Raw genomic sequence first — 20828 nt, 5'->3', positions numbered from 1 at the left:
AGTTTTGTTTTTGACTTCAGTCATGTCTGGCTTTCCCCTGGTGTTTATGTCTCTGAAGTCTGACTCAAGCTCTATTAAAGCCAAGGCAAAGAATCCCAGTAGCTTAATAGATATAAATTTGCTACTCTCCAAAGGATAAATTTCTGGTAGCACATCATTTCATAAATGTTTCTTCTTTCTGATCTGCTGGTGGACTATCACCAAACAGGGATTTTTATGATGGTTATTCAAGCCTACACAAACACGTGTCATCGTGCTGGTGCTACTCAGATGACCCGCTCTGCTGGCTATCACAATGAATTTTGGCGCACAACCTTTTCCACCTGCCAGACACTGTTTTCTTTTCTTGGGCAGAAGCAGCCACTGGCTGGGCTAGGGAATATTTTCCTCCGTTTGCTGCCTTCTCTTTGCCCCGATATGGCTCTACCTCTTTAGCCGTTTGTAGTGTGGCTGCCTAAATCTGTTTAGTTAATGCTGCTGGGATCCTATCACTTAAAGGGTGCCCAGAGCCTCAATGGTGTCCTCCTTTCCTAATCCAAATAAGACAAAGTAGTCACCTTAATTTATTACCACTTTGAGTAAATGACTGCTCTTCTTAAAGGGTAAAGCTTATAGGGAGAGGTAAGATGTTTCACCAGACCAGCTGATAGAAAAACTGGGCAATCTTTTGGCCATCTAATTTCTTTTTTTTGGAGTATTTAGCAACAAGAGAACAGTTGGGAGTTTTTTTGATGGCCTCCCCTATGGAAGGGCAGCTCTCCTTACAGACATGTCAGTAGGACTTGCCGTTTGTAAGCCAAGGAAATGTTTTTGATAATCCATAACTCGAGTAACAAGGACTCCCTGTGCAAATATGGCTTGTTTGCCTTCAAAGGAATACTTTTGGAGAACTACTTTGTGTTAAGTCACTCAACATTGCTGATCCTCATTAGATTAGAAAAGTACAGGCTTTCCCTTCAGGAAAAGTATGCAAGTGTTGCTGTTTCTAACATTAGAAATGATTGAAACTGAGTGGTTTGAAATGGTAATTTTTCCTATAGCTGAAATTTAAAAGATGGCATTTTTCTTTCCCACGTCCATTCTCATTATTTATCAGAATTTATGATGTGATTTACATCCATCACAAGTAAAATGGAAAGGCTGACTCCCTTCAGGCCACTACCTCTCACCAGCCTTTACCAAACACCTGCACTGCCACCTTCTGCCCGGTTTACAACTGACAGCCAAGTTGCGGTGGGTGATCTGGGAAAAGCACACCATGAATTTTTTCTCGTCCTGCCAAATTCACGATCTATGCCCTAGGAAAATTTGGAATACGCAGAAGAAACCATGCAGGCACGTGTGCAGTCAAGATGGTCTAAAACCAGATTTGATTCTAGCTGGTCTCTGTTTTGGAAGGTGATGTGTTACCTCCCCACTACCCTACGCATAATTCAGCCCTCCGACGTAAGAGGAAGGGAACCCTCCAGTTCTGCTCCCAGTCACCCACAGCTCTGAAATACTTTGCTCACCCACTGTTAAAGCAACATGTTGGCCAATGATTAGCATTTTTCCGAGGTTTGCTGAACAGCCTGATGGATGGAGCAGTGTCTGAGACAACCAAAGGGAGGTTGGTGCAAGACAAAGCCAGGCCATCGGTTGGAATAGATCAGGGTTGCTCACTTGACTTCAGAGAAGTTACCCTGACTCCGTAGCAAGTGGTTATCTGTTCCAAGTTATCGTGTCAACCTTGTAAGTTGTATGTGTGTCTACTGTGGCCTGGAAAAAAAGGAGAAGGAAACCCAGCTGGTACGTGCCTATGTTTTATGGAGGGATGAAAAATGTCTTTTTTTTTTTCTTTCTTTCTTTCTAGTTGAAATATTGGCTAAATACATTTGAGGAAAATCATATCTGAAAGCTAAGTGAACCCAGATATGTATTTTAGACTTTCTTGCATAACTTGTTTTAGCAGATTCTTGGCATTTTTCCTTCCCTGGCTAAGGAAGGTGTACCAACCTCACCTTCCAAGCAGGAAGAGAAATGTGCTTCGTGAGCATGCTAACCCCTGCAGGCGCCCAGCCCCATGCGCTGCCCAGGAGTTGTGCTTCCTAACAGGCAGTAGAGCCGCCCCAGCCCTACTAACCTTTGCAAGAGAGATGGGCTGACCACTGTCTCCTGGAAACTGCCAGAGCAATTATTAAATAGCTAAAAATCAATCTTTAACAGCAAACCGGTTCACGCAAGCTTGAGAGACTTGATGCATGCAGCAAAAGCTTGGAAGATTTCCCCTGCATTTGCAAGCGGGATTTCCCTCAGCACATCGCAGCATGGCTAAGGGAACAGTGGCATCTGGTGTTCACTCAGCTTTCTTACACCCAAAGCTTCCCAGGTGGTGCTCGTAGGCTTGGCTGGAGCCAGGGCAGGATTTGCTTAACCAYGTGCAGGTGTCTAATGCAGGCTAAGACACCTGTACAGGGCTGCAGGCATGATACGGGGCCTATGGGACACCTGAGCGCTTTTGAACAGCAGCGAGAGGTCCAGATGGACCTCAGCAGCATGTTGAGTGATAGAAACCCAAACCTCCTTCTCACAAGTAGCGTGATCGCTTTCCTTGGGGAGCGAATTCTCCCTACCCAGGGCCACGGCAGTAATGCTTGCATCACCAGGGAACCTCTGACTTGGATGCTAAGACATTTATATGTTTTATGAAAGCCTTATTCCCCTCTTTCTTGGTGTAGATACACTTCTTGTCTAATGAGCGGTCCCGGTCTGTTGGGTGGAGCAGCCTGTCTACCTGAAGGTCTGCAACACGAAGGCTGTGCTAGGACACCTCCATGATGTAATGCTCATGTGCTTGGCCCAGTGTGTCCGAGTGGGCTTTACCATCTGAAAATCTCATCGGTTTAGTCTCATGGTCTCAGTTTGGGACCCAAAGTGGAGGGAGGTACAGGTGTTGCCAAGACACCTTTCTCTAGCTAGTCTCTAATTTTGACCCAAACCTGGGATGAGCTTCACTTGGAGATGTTTGCGCTACTTTCCCCATCTTTGTTCTTGCCCTTAGTCAGGACAGTCCCACCAGATCTTCTGCACACACAGGGGCAACCTTTCCAGAGGAAAACAAAATTAGCAATGTGCATCTCCCTGCTCATTTCTATGCAAATGAGAAAAAAATATATATATGTCTTGGTTTTGGTAACTGAAATTCAGTGCATCAGAGTCTCCCACCTCAGATGCACATAGGACAGGGTGTTTCCTACTGAGATTACCAGAATGGCAAACTTGAGCTTGGACCTGTATGGAAACACTTTCTGCTGGTTTCCGTAATTTTGCAAGTTGCAAGTTTAGAAGTCCTACATCCTTATGCTTACCCAAAGGCTATTTTGCAGTATTTGCAGGTTCCCCCTCTGACCAGTTTTAGCTAAGTGTAGGTACTAGAGGACTTTTTCCTATTCAAGTAACGTGATCAGTACGTAATTTGATGCACAGTCCCACGAGCCTGGCTACTCGCCTCTGACGCCCAGAAGCGAGCACGCTCTGCTCTGAAGCTGACCTGATGCTTATGTAGCACAACTTTTTCAGAGATCCTAATTATTGTTCCTACTAAATTAGAACAAAATGTGTTTTGTTGACGTCGGAAGTAACCAGTTTCACAGTATAGCTTTAATCGGCAGGAGTTAAAATTGGGGGTGATTCTGCAAGAGAGCAAGCTAGAACAGATCGCTTCCCAGCGATCTCCCAGGAAGGAAGAGCACCATGCCATAGCCCTTCTTCTCTCCCACAAGATTTAGGAACTCGCGGGCTGGTTTTGCATAGTATATGGCATTATAAAATGAAAGCCGTCACCCTGTCCTTAGCACTGCAGACGTTTTGAGGCTCTAATAACGCTTCCCCACAAGGGTTGACTTTTGTGTGGTGTTGTGTCGTTCGGCATGGTGTTCCTAGGACCCCAGGATCTCTGTTCAGCAGCGGTTTGTTCAAATAACATTTAGACAAGAACCGGCATGCACTAAAGTTTATTTTATATAAAAATATGGGAGGTTTTCTGAGGTGCAGCTGAACTTCCACTAAAAAAATCAATGGGAATTGGCCCTAACTCCAAGTCCTATTGAAATTCAATTCAATTCCCATCATCTTCTATGAGGACTTCAATCTTAGGCTGGGAAATGACCCTAGTCTTAGAAGTCAACAGGCGTGCTGCGCGAGCGCGTGTAAAACAGGTCGCAGAAGTGCATGCTCTACAAATCCCCCAACCCTGTTACTAGCAGCAGTCAAGACAAATGGTGCTGCCTGCGATCGTTTCTACTGAACCATTCCTTGCCAGGGTCATAGAGAGAGCAAGAAACCTTCACCTTGCTTTCATAATGTGTTTTGTTTATTAAATTCGGTTTTCACTGAYGTCCAGAGTTGACAAAAACATTTTCCAGGAAGACTGACAAACAAACAATTTATAAATATATATATGTGTGTGTGTGTGTTTCAAATACTGTAGGTATAAACAAATAAATGCTCTATATTGCTATTTTGGGAGGTCCTGTGTAACCAGCATTTTCAGCTGGCTAATTAGCAGCAAATGTGTTAACCAGTGATGAACTTCCACTTACTTTTAAATTATCAAATCCAGTGTTTTGAAATTATTGCTCATTAGCAGACAAAAAAACCCAACAAGATATAAAGGGTGTTCATTAAAAATCTTCAGTTACAGCAGTGACTCTGTACTTTGACAGTACATGTAGCTTTTTAGTGGTTTTTTTTTTTTTAATGTAATTAAGACTAAAACTTTCAGAAATGAATTAAGGTGTCAGGTGTCCAATCTGAGGATATTACAGGAGCCAAATTACCAGCAGGCCTGACCTTGCCCCCTTCCTAAAATCTAACTTCAGATAGTGAACACCTCGGCGTTGGCAAGGAGCGTAGGGGCTCCCTGGCTCGTGTTGGGGTGCCGGTGGCCGGAGAGGAGCTCCATTGCGATTTCTGCCCCTGACAGCTCCCCTGATACCTAAGGGTTATTCTCTGCCCTTCCCGTGCAGCGCTGCCAGCGACACGGGCACGGCACCCAACTTTAAGAGCACTGCAATGCTTTTGATGCCTGGCATTAACTCTTCTCCCAGCTGCAAACTTGTTTTCCGAATCTGCCAGGAGAATGGGAGCTGGGACCACCTCCACCCCGGAGGGGCTGTGGTTGGCCGGAGATAAGGAAGATGATCAGTGCATAGAGAAATGTCACAAAATTGTAGTTGAGTGAGGTATATTCTTCCTTCCTCCCTGCGTGCTCCTGGCTATGAAGGTCAAGGTGGGGAATGGTACCAGGGGAAGGTGGAAATGCAGATCTCAGTGCAGCGCTTGCAACTAGAGACCTGCCAGCTCGGACAACTACTGGTAGCAATGCTTTGGCCATGGGTCTCCCCTTGCCTAGTCAGCGGTTCAGCTAGTGGCCTCTCATCAGGACTACGCCAGTTCTTGCTCCCTGCCACTGGGAGCGCCTCCATGTCGTGTCTGCCAGGACCCCCTTTCTGCGCCACTCCGCTCTTGGGGATGGTCGCGCTCGGCTCTGGCTGGCCTGCTCRCTTCTCTGAAGGGAAACAAGGAACGGCGCTACTTGTGCTAACCCCTTGGCAGAGGAGCCAGATGCTGGGAGGGAAGGAAACCCGCCATCAACGCTGCATTTGCAAGGCCATCTCCTCAGGGCATCGCAGAGATGCATTGCGTTGCCTTCTGACTGTCGTCCGCTCTTTCCCCACTGGGTCTCTTGGGATACACCACACTGGCCATCCTGAAGAACTCATCTGCAGCATCGAGGGCTATAAGCCGATCCTACCAAAGCAAAGGAGTTTTACAGTCACTGTGTTGCCTGGGTGAGTGGCATCTCCCTGTTCAACATCCTCCCTCCAAGGTGGCTCTCCTAACAGCTCTCGGGCAAAGTCAGGCATTAGCCCTTATCTTTTCCCCCTTCAGTCACCCAGCTGCAAGAGGACCCTATTGCACAGGCCTAGAGTAACTTGGGGGGCTGGACTGATGGCCCTACAGCACGCATGTTTCCAAAAAAGCTCAACAAGCGAGCTGTAAGTGCAACGTCTGGCGTGGAGGCCAGCATGCATGGGAACTTGCTGTGATGCAGCTCACCTCCTCCTCCTACCTCCTTTAACCTCGCTTGCAGAGGTGGGGATGAAGGCATGCTCTGAGTTACTCACCACCACGAAAAGGTACCGCTCAGAAAGCTCCCAGCTGGTTGGGAAGATGTTTGTCTCTTCGGAGAGCTTTAGCAGGATCTCCCGGGCTTTGCCCATGTTCTGAGAATCACTGATAATGCTGAGTTTTGTCACTGATAACAGAGAGTCTGCTTCCTTCTGGAAACCTAGGGCAGAAATGGTCATCCCTGAGTCCTGCACGCTCTTTTGATGTTCCCTATTCTGCCTCCACCTTGTGCTGCTTCTTTCCCTCCTTGCCAACGTGAGCTAGTGTTTCCCTGAGGCAGCCCATGTCTGAACTTGGTGTAGGCCTGAGCTCACTGGTGGTGGGGGGAAAAAAGTCCTAAAAAAATTCAGAACGTGTTTGTTGCTAGTTTTCAGTGAAGGGATACTAACGCTCCCCACACACCCTCCCAGTTCAGCTCTTACATGCTCCTGATGTACCTCCATGGGGGTCCTGCGGATCCCAGTGATTAGAGCTATATGTTGTCAGCAGGTCTCTGGTCAAAGTGATAAAAAACCTATTGCAGTAATAAATGTGTGGATAATTGCACCTGAAACAGTCAGCATTTCCCACAGAAAGGGTATCCCAGTAAGGAAAGAGAGAGGAGAATGCTGGGGGGTGATCAGCAGATCTTTAAGGATGTCAGGTCATCGGTCCCATGTTTGGCCCATAGAGGCAACGTGAGCACCTTGACAAAGACGAATGCCAATCCCTAGTTATAAATTTATAATGTTCCTCCCCTCCACACCCCAGAGCAGCTGGCGGGGCAGGAGCGCCTGAGATACAAATCACTTCTGCTCCTAGGTAATGTCCTTAAGCAGCCCCAAGTCAGGCAAGGACGCTTGAGTCACACATCCTCCTCTCGCTAGCCGCCATCCATCACCGCAGCGTCGCTCGCACAAGCCACTTGATCAATGGGCTGGCATCGCGCATGGCCATGTGGCCACTGCCTTTCCCTGGCGGAGCGCACAGCGCCCATGGCTGGAGCTCCCTGCTTGCGGGATAGAAAACAGCAGGCTTGGGAGGGCCCCTGTTGAGCAATTTCTTCGGGTGAGAGAATATATCTAATTTACTTAGGTGCAGACAAAGTGGGCGGGTTGTCTCAGATTTGCTGGCACAAGCTAAGCAAGAAAGAGGTCTATCTATGTTCAGATCGGAAAGGAATATTCATTCCTCCCTGCTTATCTTGCTTATAAAAACGCTGGGTGAATTCCCAGGTATCAATCTTCCCTTCCCTTTCTCCTCTGCCAGTGTGGTTTTGCGTAACTCTGAATCCTCAGCAATCACGGGACCCCTCATTTGGTACCACCACACGTGCCCATCCTTTGTCATTCCACAAAAAAGGCATCTTTTTATCCGCTAGCTTACCTAAATCTTCCAAAATGTGTTTCCACCTGCCTCTCACTTCTTTTCGGGTTTGCCGTAAGGTATAAATATCGTAGTTGAGCTTTTGCCATTCCTGCAAAGCAAAGGGATAACAGATACTCAGTCATCTGCATGTATTGGGGTCTCTGTTGCTTTTCTAGGAATCTGGACTTTTAGAAATGGAACCAGAGTTAAACCGATAATGTTGGCATTGAGGGATCAGCATGAAGGTCAATGGCCAGACTTCCATTACCTCTGGAAAAAAGCACACTGACCAATGTAGAGTATTTTAGCTTAATGTTTGGTACAGCTTCTCTGCATCTTCCTGGCATATACAAAACAAGTCACCTACGTGGTAGCTTCATAGACTCTGAGTTACCTTGAAATCAGATTGCAGAATTTAGCTGATGGCTTCCGGCCAAAATGGTCTCCTCGGTCAGAGGCAGGGAGGATATAGCACTGCAGCTCTGCTCTCTACTGGAAATTATAACGCTGTCCTCAGCCAGAGGACAACGTAAACTTCCAAATGTACACTTCAATTTCAGGCCTGCTCCTTTGGTCCGAAGCTTGTATGAGATAAACAAACCTTGACATCCAAGTTAGCATCAGAAACTGAGGTTATGAAGACACCTTATTTGACCTTTGCAGCTTGAGAAACCAAGACCATATATTAATAAATACCTTCTATTGACTATTGCAACACCTTGTTTGCATACACTTGCAGTGAAAATGGCATGATGCTAGCCCTTAGGAACTAGAAGTTTGAAAAAAAGCTATTGCTATATCTGGGACAGGCATATGGTGGATTCTGCAAACTGCTCAGCCCTGTTAGGCATTTAACTAGAACACAGAAGTTTTCAAAAGCACTTGAAAACAAGAAAACTTGCCTTTTTTAAAGGCTGGGGTACAGCCTTTAAGTGGCAGAGAAGAGGTGTGCAACTAGATATTTGAGGTGTGAGTTGGAATCATTCGACATAATAACTATTCTTAGTGATTGCCTGTTCACATAGTTAATGCCACAGTTAACTATACAGTACGTATACTTGGGCTTGACCTCAAGCTCTCTATGTGCAAAATGGGATGCTGTCTCAAGGGGAAGGTTTTCAGGTTACTTATTAAAGTTATACCAATGCAAGTAAACATGTCCGTTTATACAGGTATACGTTCCTATAGGAACACACGTATTCTGGAATAAAAGCAGGAGCATTTTTCCTAGTTTTGTTTAATAAGTTTACACATGTAAAAAGATGCATCGATGGAAGTGTCCAGAGAGCAGGTTGTGCTGGTTGTTAGCACATGGAAATTATTTGGGTGATGTTACAATCTTAATGAATTTCATTTCTGAGCAGCAGATTACAGAAATGTATTCTTGTAGAATAAATAGGTGTTAATCTGTATCATCTCGCTGGGATTTTCCTACCTGACATGTGSGGTTCAAGCTGTGAAGAATACCCATGAATGTAGGCTATGCTTTAGAAATGCAGCTGGTCTCCTGACACGCGGTGCCTCAGAGAGTTTGTTTGCCCCATTTAGCCCTACTGTCTCCTGGGGATGATGGATGATCCTGCTGCCTGTTAGTGACCAATTGCACCCATCGGCCATCATGATTCAACCACTGCCCCCTACAGCGTTACACATCAGAATGTAAATGGATTTGCAAGTTCCAACATTTTTGTCCCAAAGAGCCTAAAATCTTAATTTTGAGGGATTTTTTTTAAAGGAAGGAACTCGGCGCGCTTCTGCTGGTCATGTTAGGCTAGGTTAGGTAGTGCATTTGGTTCTGTGGAGTACATCACTGAACAGTATTAATCAATTAAAACCTGCTCTCTCAGGCAGCAGCCGGGGTCCTGCATGAGATCTGTACCACCAGCATCCCAAAGGGATTTAGGCTGCAACCCCAACGTATGCATTTATGTATATTCCCACATTTATGAGAAACATTGTAAATCCAGGGGCCTGCCTAAGCCTCCTGCAGATCACCATCTGGATTCTAAGCAACTGATTTCAGTAAAGGCCTTAGCTCAGGGCACCTGAATGCGATTTGCCCCCTAACCTCCCCACCTTCTGATGTGGTAAAGAGCTGGAGATTTTAGTGCTGCTCTTGAACACAGCCAACGTGTCAAGACTGCGGAGATTTAAATGACTAGCCTGTTTTCTGGTTGTTCAGCGATAGCTACAGCAGCTCCTCTGAGATTACGATTTGAAAGAAAGCCATCAGCGGGGTTAAGATGCTCGTGAATTTAGGTCAGGCACGGGGGCATTTGGGACCAGCGTGCAGCGGCTTGCTCCGAGCTGCTCCTCCGCCCAGCCTGGGGACAGCAAACCCCTTCCTTTCCAGCTTAGTGCTGTGGGCTAGTGTCACTGATCAGTGGCGAGCTGCTCCCCTGACCATGTCGGTACTTGCAAGTGGCTTTACTGTTTGCACGTGAGGGCACCTGACCGCTAGCGCCATGGATCAAAACGCCGTTTCAGTCCTTAACCAGGAAAAGGAAGGAGGCAGTAACAAGCCTCTTCTCTTGTGACACAGACTCGTGGTTACAGAGTGAAGTCCTCTGCATGAAAAAGATTTTTTTTCTTTTTTTTAATTAAAGAAAGCTTTGTGAGAAGTTTCCCCCAGCCGTGAAAGTTTTCAACTTTTGGCAGGGCTCCCTTGGAAACGTCTCAGCCTCCTCGTGACCCCACAGCCTTAAGCAGAAAGGAGAGCAAACCAGTTCAGGCACGCTGGTGGGAAAATGAGCTGTGTCTCCGACCTGCTGTGCAGATAAACCAGCGCTTTGATGGACACGATCGACACGTCCGTTCTGATTCCAGTGAGGGTTTATGGTGCTGACTTAGCACACCGAGGCAGTGGGGAGGATGCTCATGGCACCCCGGAAGGAAGCCCTCATCCTCCTTTCTCCTGAATGTGGTTCTGGACCAGAGAAAGCCAGGAGAAGGAGGCTGTACGTCGTGCCAGTCACTGAGAAGCAACCAGAGACATTGTCATGAACTCTGGGCAAAGACAGGCCAGTTTCTAGGAAGGGACATGCCATGTTCTCCAGCAGCCTCAGAAGCCACCAAGTTTTCCAGGGTGGGACACCCTAAATGCCGTGGGCAGGGGTCATCCTTCACATTGCGCTAATGAGGAATAAAGAGCATCTTCCTATCCTCCAAATTACTCTAAAGAAGATCTTCCTTTAACAGCAGAGGAGGATCACAGGGCTGGAGTTCGCTCCACGCTCGCTGCCGGGCAGAGGGCACATGCCGGGACTCGGTGCTGGACCCAGTGCTCGCCCCTGCTCCGTAAGGGGCCTCTCCACCTCCTCTCCTGCCTCGTTCGATGCAAGGTCTTTGGGACAGGCAAGGCTCCTCGTGCGCGGCCACCATCACGGACGTTTTCTGCAACCAGTCTTGCCCTTATAAACCTAAACACCAGGGCACAACATGTACCAGTGCGTTCTTGAGAAAAACCTCTGTGCAGGAGTCAAAAGTACCCTTGACACAGCAGAGGAAGAAGAGACCCAGCCAAATCACACATGCAGTAATGAAGCTTTGAAAAACTCGGGGAAAGAGCGTCAACGTCTATCCCTAGGTGACAGCAAGTTCCTACAAGGCCAGAAAGTGCTGAACTGACGCCCGCGTCCCCAGCAGTAGTTCAGCGCCATCCAGGTTTGCTCCCAAATCATGGACCAGTAGCTCTTGTATGAACCAAATGAATTTCAGCCAACTTGCACATACCCCTGCATTACCTGCACCTGGTGCATTATCTGGCACTTTACTTTAGTTCTACGGTCTTCCAGAGAAGATATTTACCTGGAAAACTTCCCTGGACTCACTGGTGCATATGCTAAGTCTGCAAATGCCAAAAGTGAAGAAATCCTCAGCATTAAATATAAGCCAGGCTGGCACAGAACTGCAAGCTGGGAAAGAACGTGCCAAAGAGAACAGGCAAGCACTCTCCAATTTTTCCTCCCTGCTCATATGGAAATTTCCTAATTAGGAGGTAGTTTTCTTTGTGTTGCCAAAGTAATCCTCTACCAAAGCCATTTCCTTTATTCCTTTGAAAGTAATTTGTATCATTGTTCTGTTCAAGAGTTATTTAGGAAATCAGGTCAAAACACAGTTATTGGGGACAGACTGCAAAATATCAATCTAGATTGGTACCACTTCACATCCAGGGGTGCTCCTCATCTGGCCTCAGGGACTGGCCCAATTTGAAGTAGCCGAGCAAATACAAACTCTAGATCCAGGTTCATATGTTGAACCTTATTCCCACACCTCAGCTCAGCACCACCAATTGAATTCGATTCAGTTTCAAGAGAGGTTTTCAGCAGTTCACAAATATTTTTTTGCAGACCTTTGGAGGTCTGGGGCTTGGTGGATCGGTGGTTTATTTATTTGCCCAAGACTTTGGGAGACCCAGCACAGCTCAGCCTCTCTGATTTGCCCACAACCCTGGGCAAATCCCATCACCTCTGTATGCCTCCGCATGGCCATGTTGCAATACTGAGCTTCTCTGTAATGTGTTTAAAAAAAACACCCCTAGGAGAACATGAGAAAATATGAAAATAGGCCCCGTCAGCCTGTTATGGGATGGGTAACACAATTCTGTTAGCCCAGCCCCTAGCAGAGATGTTAACATTCGAGGTTTGCTGGCGCTGTAATAGTCCCCCGTAAATAGTTTCCTCCATGAAACACTTTCCTCCCCACTAGCAGAGTACATGCTGAAGCAGCATCTTGACTGTATCTGTGCAGCATCTCAAAGAACAGCTTGTTTTCCTCGAGCTCCTCCGTTCCCTCCAGAAGATTGGGGAGTTTTACCTTACACCACCAACAGGTTTGACAGCGCTGCAGGGCAGGAGCCATCCTGCAGGAAAAACAGTTTTTTTCCATATTCGAAATATTGACCCAAGCCTTTAAGAGCTTGGAGCACTGCTTTGATCTCCAAAGGCTGCATCAGTTTTACCAGCGTCCTTAAGCCAGCCCTTCAGCTACAGCTTTTCTGGTTCTCTCTCCCCATACTCCTCTCTTCCTTGTACTTTTTCTTCTTAAGGTGCATCCAAGCACATTGCACTCATCGCCCGACGGCAGAGAAAAGCACGAGGTTGTGAGTTGTTCAGTCCTCGCCTAGGACTGCCGCTCCAAATTTCGTCCTCCCCATGTGCCTGCATGTCTGTTCACGTTTCTCAGCTCTCTTCTCTTCTGCCCCATCTCTCATGCTGATGAGGTCTGTCACAGCTGCCGTTTCTGCCTTGTATGTGCCTCTGGTGCATTTACTCCTCAGTCTGTTCACACCCAGCTCTTTTCTGTGACTCCTCAGGAGCACAGCCCCGGCAAGAGCTGTGCCATTTGCCAGTCTCCTTGCGTGGACCCATTGGCCTCCAGGCATAACCCACCTACCTGGAGGCCTCTGCAAGCTCAGCGTCTCATCTGAGCCACTGCAGGACCCAGCAACAGAGCTGGGCACCTCCAGATGGAGATTTGTCTTGCCCGTCTTAGACTGAACGTCCCCAGTTTTAGGAGGCTCCAGTGACCCTCATCTTTCATGCCTATTGCACAGTGKCTTTTGCAATCACAGGGTGCTCCGGCTGGCTCCTCAAAGCCCAGCGTCGCTATTAGCAGTCACTCCAAGCAAATAGCATCAAGCAGGATGAGCAAGTGGGTGGGAAAYGGGCGCACCCAAGAAGTCACTGGTCCCTGCCTTGAAGAGCTCGCTGCCCTGGTTCAGCGAGAAGCAAGTGGAGCAACCCCGGCCAGCCTTGTGCAAGCTGCTGTCACCCCGAGCTTGAGCTGGAGCTGCCAAGCTTCCAGGAGCAGGGCAATGCAGAGGGGCCGGGGGAAAGAAACCCTCTGCATGGATTCAGTGTGGGGCCAAGGAGTTGGGTTCTGGCTCATTACCTGCTCCTTCTTCTACCAAAAAGGACAGGAGGGAAGCAGTGAAATATCGCAAGCAGCAGCAGACGGGGAAGAAGCGTTTTGTGGGTGATGCAGAGGACGTCAGGCTGTGCTCCTGGAGGTATTCCCTGCTCTCGCTGCATGATCTCTGGCAAACCACATCATTTTCCCGTACTGGTTGGAGTGACCACAGGCGAGCTGCTCTGTCCGCACACATTGCCAGACCTCCTGCTGACAGCGCCCGACCCTTCGCGGGCACAGCTCAGCTCGCTTCGTTGACAGTGGTCCACAGCCCAGGCCTGCGTTATCCGCAGAAAACATCTGCCAGGGAAGAGCCACAGATCCCCAGGCCCAGAGAGAGCTGTCCCCGGGCCAACCCGGCTGACATCCAGCCTTGCACAAGCCGAGGAGCCTCCCGCAGCCACTCCGGCATCAAGCCTGTAACTTATAGATGAGCTACGGCAGCTCTTTCAGCAAAATGGGCCATCTTGATCTAAAGACCTGCCCGAAAAAGCCTTTGCAGGCAAGCAGGCGTGAACAGACTCCTCCAAATATGATTACAGGTTACCTCCTAGCATCGCGTGAAGGAACCAGGTTGTTTCCAGCAATCAAACTGTAAGACCTCACTCATATTACAAGGAAGAGCGTGGCGGAGGAAAGCATATTTTGTCATCAATTCATCAGTGCTGTTATTCAAAATTACTGGCATCACTGCCAAAAAGGTATGACTAGACATCGGTTATTCTGCTGCAGTACCTGGTGGGGAGAGGGCTCTGTATTTTTCCCCCAAAATCTGGACATAGTCACCACTGCATCCTGACCCACCACTTCTCCTATCCTGGCTTGCAGCACCTTGTCTCCACTACCTTAATAATAATTAAAAAAAAAACCCATACAGGAACGCAGAAGTGGGTTAGCCAGATTAAGGAAAGCACAGTGCCGGATTGAGGCGAAGGTGGGGTCACACAGACACCAGACACATGACAGAGGATTACCTGCTCTTTGTCGTCCTTCCAAAATCCCGTCCTGGGAAAGCGCGATGATAACGGGGTGGAACGGCGAAGCATATAATAAGGGCACGGCCCGCTGACATTTCTGTGCTGAGTCAAGGTCCGGAAATACAGGGACTAGTTTTCCCTTCCGTATTATTTTAAGCAAGAATAAAAACGACCTAAGGTTTTGTAAGATGTATGTACCGAATAAATAACAATCCGATCCTCCTCCACGCCCGGCGCGGGGGCATCCCCTCTTCTGCACGCTCTCCCCAGGGTTGTGTCCGCTCTGCCAGGGCACGGGAACCGAGCAGCTCCCCAAAGCCCATCACAGCTTTCACCGGAGCTGTTTTGCAATTGGACTTTTTCTCTCTCTCAGGGCTGATCTCTCATTAGAYGAAGCAGTTTGGCCTAGTTTTAAAATGCTCCCTGGAGTAAGAGCYGATCTCTGCACCTGGGGGGCCGAACGCGGAACGTCAGATTTTCCGGCAGTTATAAATCGCAGTTCTGTAACCCACGCCGCGTGGCGGGAAGTCGCCTCCCCCCCTTCGCTCGCAGCGGTGCTTCAGCAGGAAAGCCGTTCCCACGAGCGTACCCCGGGCTGGCTTCCTCCAAAGTTAGCAACTGCGTCGCACGGAGAGACAGGCCCTCTGCCCTCGYGTTTGTTTGCGGGGAGGAAGCTATTTTTACGAATAACCGTCGCTTTTACGGGTTCCGCAGGTCGAGCGCATAACGAGCCCCACGTGGAGCCAAAGGGCTGCCCTGAGGAGCAACGCGGCGGCATCACGCACGCTTCCCTCGCGCTGGCTTCGACGGCGCCCCGAACCCGAGCTTTATCTCAACCATGCCTCCGGAGTTTAAGCCTCCTAGTGAAAACTGAGCTTTTGTTTAAGGGCGACTCTCTCACGGGGGGAGAGATTTTCGGTCTTAGCCTTTTGGATAAAACGGGACGGCTTTCAGATGCTGCTGACATTAAATGCGAAGCCTCCGGGTTTTACGGAAGACATTTGGGAATGGGGGAAACGCGTCGCTATTTTCCTTAGTCTGTTCCTAATCCGCCAGGCCGCGGGAATCTCCCTTGCGCAGCCGGGCTTTACAGGAGGCAGTCAGGCCCGCGACGCCCCCCCTTATATCCCAGCAGCGATGTTCCCTGCTGCGCCAGGAGCTGCGCCGGTTCCCTGCCCTCGATAACTACCCCGTAAGCAATTAGAGCAGTATTTGACTTGACGCGTCATTAGAGCGGCGGGACGGGGGCAACCGCGGGCGAGGCGAAAGCAGAAGGCCCAACCGGAGACACGCGGGACAAAACTGCAGCCCGTGAAAGCGGAGGAGCGGAGCCGGCTAAGGACGACGCGCGAAACGTGGTCGTGCGCGGGTTTGGCTGAGGGCGCTGCGCTTTGTCGGGCGATCCCAGCGCGCGTTTTGTCGGCCGCGCGCGCGGCATCTCCCGTCCCGGCTCAGGAGGGGTCTCCCGACCTCGACGCTGCAGAAGTCCTGGCTTTTCAGGGAACAGACTCTGGCTAGGGCCRTATCTGCACCAGCAATAGGAGAAAATCTGTAGAGTGGAATAGCAGCTAGCAGGACCTGCTGTCCACACTATCTGCATTTGGGGGTTTTGCTTCAGTCTGCTCCCAGGGACTGACTGCCCAGGAGCCCCGGGTCTCTACAGGGGCTTGGCAGATGGTTGAAGGAGCTCATGATTACATTGGAGCTAGTGTTTGCCTATCGAAAATAAGTCTTTTCTCACTCTGTTTTATCCCGTATTTTCTATGGCAGCTCCCTCCTTACCTCCGAGTCCGTGTCCAGCTGGTTCCTCACCACGATCATGTTGTAGAGTATGCGGTCGTCGTCCGCCTCGGTGTGGGTCACGTCGTGGGGGGTGCTCCACAGGTTCTGCTCCTCGTCCCGTGCCAGCGTGGCCCCGAAGGAGGYGTACGGGTTGTTGTTGCTGCGGAGAGGGAGGGCAAACGTGAGGCAGGGCCTGCCGGTGGACGGCGCCCTCCCATCGCCTGGCTTCCTTTACCTTCCCACCTCCCGCACCCCTTTGAAAGCGTCCACCTCACCCTCTCTGAGCTAACGTAGACACAGTTATAATAACTTAGACCAGAAAATCCCCACAGCTTTCTGGGGAAGGGTACAGTGTTGAGGAGGGCGTTTTCTTTCCGCCCTTGCAGTCATGCCAAGATCCCACCAGGAAGATTTGTCCACGCGGAGATTTTGTGCGCAGAAGGGCAGACGCGTGCAGAGCATCTCCCTTGCCTCTTGGCCAAAGAAGCACTTCTACCCATCTTCTTCTCAAAGTCATTGCAGATGAACAGTATTTTATTGCGGACAAAGGAAGAGGACACAGGCAATTCCACCTGAACACCAGAAAACACTTTGTCACTGGGAGGGTGGTTGAACATTGGAGCAGGTTGCCCAGAGAGGTTGTGGAGTCTCCATCCTTGGAGATAACCAAAACCCAACCGGATGTGGTCCTGGGCAGCCAGCTCTAGGCGACCCTGCTTGAGCAGGGGGTGGGGCGAGATGATCTCCAGAGGTCCCTCCAACCTCAGTGATTCTGTGCCTCTGTTTTCTCCCCAGCAGCCCAAGCCCTGCTGAATCAAACAGCAAATCTGCACACGGGAAACCCCATCCCAGCGGCTCCCCACCTGAGAGGTGTGGCCAACGCAACTGAGCAGCGTGGGGAGCAGGGCAACAGGCAGAGAGGACTTTCAGCCAAGCACTGCCAAAAAGTCCGGGAATTCTGGGTCCACATCCCACCTACTCAGGCCCTGGCTTTATCCTGGGGAGGGAAACATCCTCAGCCTGCTTGTGAACTCCTGCATTTACTTGCTTAATGGTTAGCAAAGCAGGGCATCATCTTCCGAAAAGGCTGTTCCCCACCAAGGCAAGGAGCTTCTCTGTGCACTGATGGCAGTTCTGTTTTATGGCTGTATCTTACTGCTGGGCTGGGTTTTTTCTTCCTTTTTTCCTTTTTTTTTCTTTTTTTTTTAAATAGGTTATTTAATTCTTCTGGGATAACTTTTAGCACAGTACTTTCATAACACTTACACGTTTCTAATCAGGATGTCCAGACGTTCAAGAGAAACACCACGACCTGAGAAATACTTCAGGACTTACATAATAGTATCATCAACCATCCTATGGTAATTCCTGCTCAGTTCTTGTTCGAACACACCAATATTTATTGTATTTGCTTTCCAAAACCCTTTGTTTTGGTACGAGCTCTATCCAGTGAAACCTCAGATAACACTGTGGGCGGTTTATCTGTGCTAGTACATCCATTACAAAAGATGCTAAGAAGAGCTCCAGCATACAGATAAAACAGAAAAATCACATCAGCATTCCTGCAGAAAAGTTAATTAGACTTTCAATAAACCAAAAAACCTGAGCAACAGGTAACGAGGGGAAAGATAATCTCTTACAATCTCTCATTAAGGACAAGCGAAAGAATGTAACATCGAGGGTGTGGATGGCACAACTCAGCATTTCTAGACCAGAGCCAACACGGGTTCAGTCAAACCATTTCCCCTTCCCCTTTCCCCCTCTCCAGCTCCCCAGCACGGCTCAGCCAACAGCTTTCCCGCAGCTATGGGCAGAAACGACCAGGGTGGAGGCAGCAACAAGCCAACGTGGATGGTATGGAGGGATGTTCCTGGGATGCCAGAGCAAGCGTCTGTTAATGCCTGAAGGGTTTGGAGGGTTTTTTGGAGCCTCTCTGGAGAGCAGACAGGACCCCAGCCTGTAAGGTGTCACTTGAGGGCAAGACGGGCCAYGAGCATGAGGTGGGCACTGTGCTCCTGCCTTCAGCAGGATCTCCCCACTCACTGATCGRTAGTCCTTAACATCTGACTTACTGTACAAACACTATTTGGCAATAACACTTACATGCCTTAGCTTTTACGAGCCGCTCCCCTGCCCAAAGCGAGGCGGTATCTTTATTTCCGAGCGGACAAACCGCGGCGCAGGGCGTGAAGCAGCTTATCAGGGACGTGGGCAGGAGCAGAGCCCAGGTCCCATGCACACACCCTTGGCCGCTGCAGAGGAGAGGCAGGCCCAAACCCCTTCGCAAGTGAGATCCCACGCGTTCCTCAAACATCTGCCCCTGCGCAAGCGTCCTTCTGGAAACCCCCAGCAGCACCCAAAGCCACCCCAACRGCGGTCTCCAACCTGCAGTCTGCGGGCGGCTGGGGATTTCTGCCAGCAGACCCAGGGAAAAGGCTTGCGAGAGCAGGCTTGCTCTCCGCCAGCTTGCACCCCCTACGAGGCCCAGCAGCCCAGAGGAGTTAGGCAAATCCAAAAAGACCTCGAGAATGACTGAGGGGGAAAAGGCACATCAACGGCAGCCTGCCTTGCCAGGTACGGTAGTCGCAATGGGGCCAAAGGCAACTTGGACCGCTTCACGCTCCCGTCTTTAGCCAGAAAACGCCGAGAGTTAATGCTGCACAAACAAGCTTCTGCTCCAGGGGGCTTTCAATCCCCATTAAACACGTTTCAGAATCCAGAGCCCAAATTCTCTGTTTATCTGCAGCCCGAGAACACCATCGAAGTGAGATCGCACCTCTCCAGCTTCCCCGCGGCAAGAGATTGCCAGGCATCCTCGGCGTTCTGCTGCAGTAGCCCAACTCCCGGACTTCGGCCAGATTTTGTACTAGCACCGTCCTCRGGCTGTTACTATTTCTTGTCTCTGCTCCAGGCAAAGCGCAGGCTGCTCTCGCTGATCTCATCATAGCTTAGAGTCAGACTTGAATACATTAGGGTAACAGACATGCCTAAAAATACACRTCTTATCTCCCCATCATTGCTTCGTTCTTTGAAATGTCATGTTTATTACRCTGGAACCGTTCAGTTTGGGGAAAACGAGGTGAAATTTTTTGAAGTCGACCTTTAGGTAGTTAAACTGGGAATCTCAGCTGCCAAAGAAGTAAAACTCATCTAAAAGATCTGAAATTCCAAACAAGTCATTCATTYTAGACGGCACAGTGATACCAAATAAGTAAATCACTGCAAGCGTGCTCTTGCAGGATCCCCGCTTTGCCATAAAGCCCCAAAGCCTCCTGCCCCGTAACAAGCTAATGGCTAGGTTATTAGATTAATTATTGTGCAAGAGCAAGTGCCTTTCAAATGCCCAGTAGTTTTACAGGCTTTCCTACTTAAAGCCAGCATTAACTGGATTGTCATTTAAAGGCATGTTACTAAAGAAAGGTGCCGCGTGCAGCCCGCTCGCAGCCTGATAGGGGACGGACRCTTCCTGAGACAACAAAACACTAAGCAGCTCGTACCCCTCCGCACCTGCACTTAGCTCTCATTAGGTTAACACGAATTCCCTGGGCTGGAGGCCCCACGGTCAGGATTATCTGGTTATTATTTAGGACTTCTTTCGCGGCATGAAATGAGGCCGTTGCAATCCCTGCCGCCGGCTCCCCCGGTACGGTGCTGCGGTCTGGGTGCGAGGGGGGGGTCTGCGCCTCCSGGGAGCTCGGCGAACCTCCGCCGCGTCGGCAGTACCGAACAAACGCTCCGCGCTCCTGGAGACCCCGACTCCTCCTCCCTGCTCCCGCGGCGCCTCTCTTTGCATCCCGGGCACTCCTGTGCGCCGGGACCCTTCGTGCAAGGCAGCAACGGCCACGGAGCACCTTGGAAGGGCCCTTCAGCGTGCAAAGGCTGAAGCACGCTGTGTCTGATGCAAACGCAGGCGCCGAGAGGCGCTCTTTGCTTTCTTGGCTCACGCCCGCTCRCCCTCACGCGCTGTTAAGTCATCCYGCTGACTTGGACGGACGGACTTGCAACATGCAAAACCCGCTTACGTGTTTGCACAGGTCACAGCTCTTATACAGATGACTTAAGAGAGGTCTTAATCTTTCCGTATTAAAAGGCCCCACGATCTGAAGTCCTGAAGGCTCTGCACGTAAGAAAGGCGYGACTGAAAAGCGTGAAAAAACCCTCTGTTCTCCAGAAATCGGCACGCGCAATGTCTTAACGTGAAGACTCCCGCAGCGTTGCTGCGGCTTGTTGTACTGYGGGCGTGGTACAGCGCTACCCTGCCAGCTTCGCCTATCGGGAAGCAGCAGCCCGGCTCGAGCTCAGCGGGCACGTTTGCGTAGCGAGGCCGCGATCCCGCGGCGGCTTGCACGCGCGCTCCGCTTCGCTCCCGSAAAGTCGCTCCCGCCGCCCCGGCGCGGCAGCAGGGCCGTGCGTAGCGGCGCCTCGGCCGCAGCCCGGGCCACCGTGCAGCGACGCCGCGAAGAGCCGCGGCCGCTGGCAACCAAACCCCGCGGGGCCGAGACAGGACCCCCTTTTTGTTCCGCGTCCCGGCCTCCGCTATTGAAATCCCACCGCGGGGACGAGGGGCTGCTCGGGGCTGCCGGGGACGGACAAAAGAGGAATGGTTTCTATGGTGAGGGGCGCRCTCCAAACACATCCGAG

General features: G+C 50.0%; 1 protein-coding gene across 1 annotated transcript; it reads right to left on the bottom strand.

Moving 5' to 3' along the window:
* Window positions 1–4041: 4041 nt before the first annotated feature.
* On the bottom strand, window positions 4042–16804 carry MREG (melanoregulin). Its single transcript, XM_026087938.1, has 6 exons — window positions 16659–16804; window positions 16188–16347; window positions 14403–14507; window positions 7537–7627; window positions 6168–6331; window positions 4042–5790 (listed from the first exon to the last, which is right to left on the bottom strand). Exons 1-6 carry the CDS (start codon window positions 16802–16804, stop codon window positions 5659–5661), a joined length of 798 nt encoding a protein of 265 aa, XP_025943723.1. The 3' UTR covers window positions 4042–5658.
* Window positions 16805–20828: the final 4024 nt, after the last annotated feature.

Source organism: Apteryx rowi, unplaced genomic scaffold (assembly GCF_003343035.1).
Source record: "Apteryx rowi isolate R43461 unplaced genomic scaffold, aptRow1 scaffold_12, whole genome shotgun sequence".
In the NCBI taxonomy this organism is placed as follows: Eukaryota; Metazoa; Chordata; class Aves; order Apterygiformes; family Apterygidae; genus Apteryx; species Apteryx rowi.
This window is presented reverse-complemented; position numbering and strand designations above follow the sequence as displayed.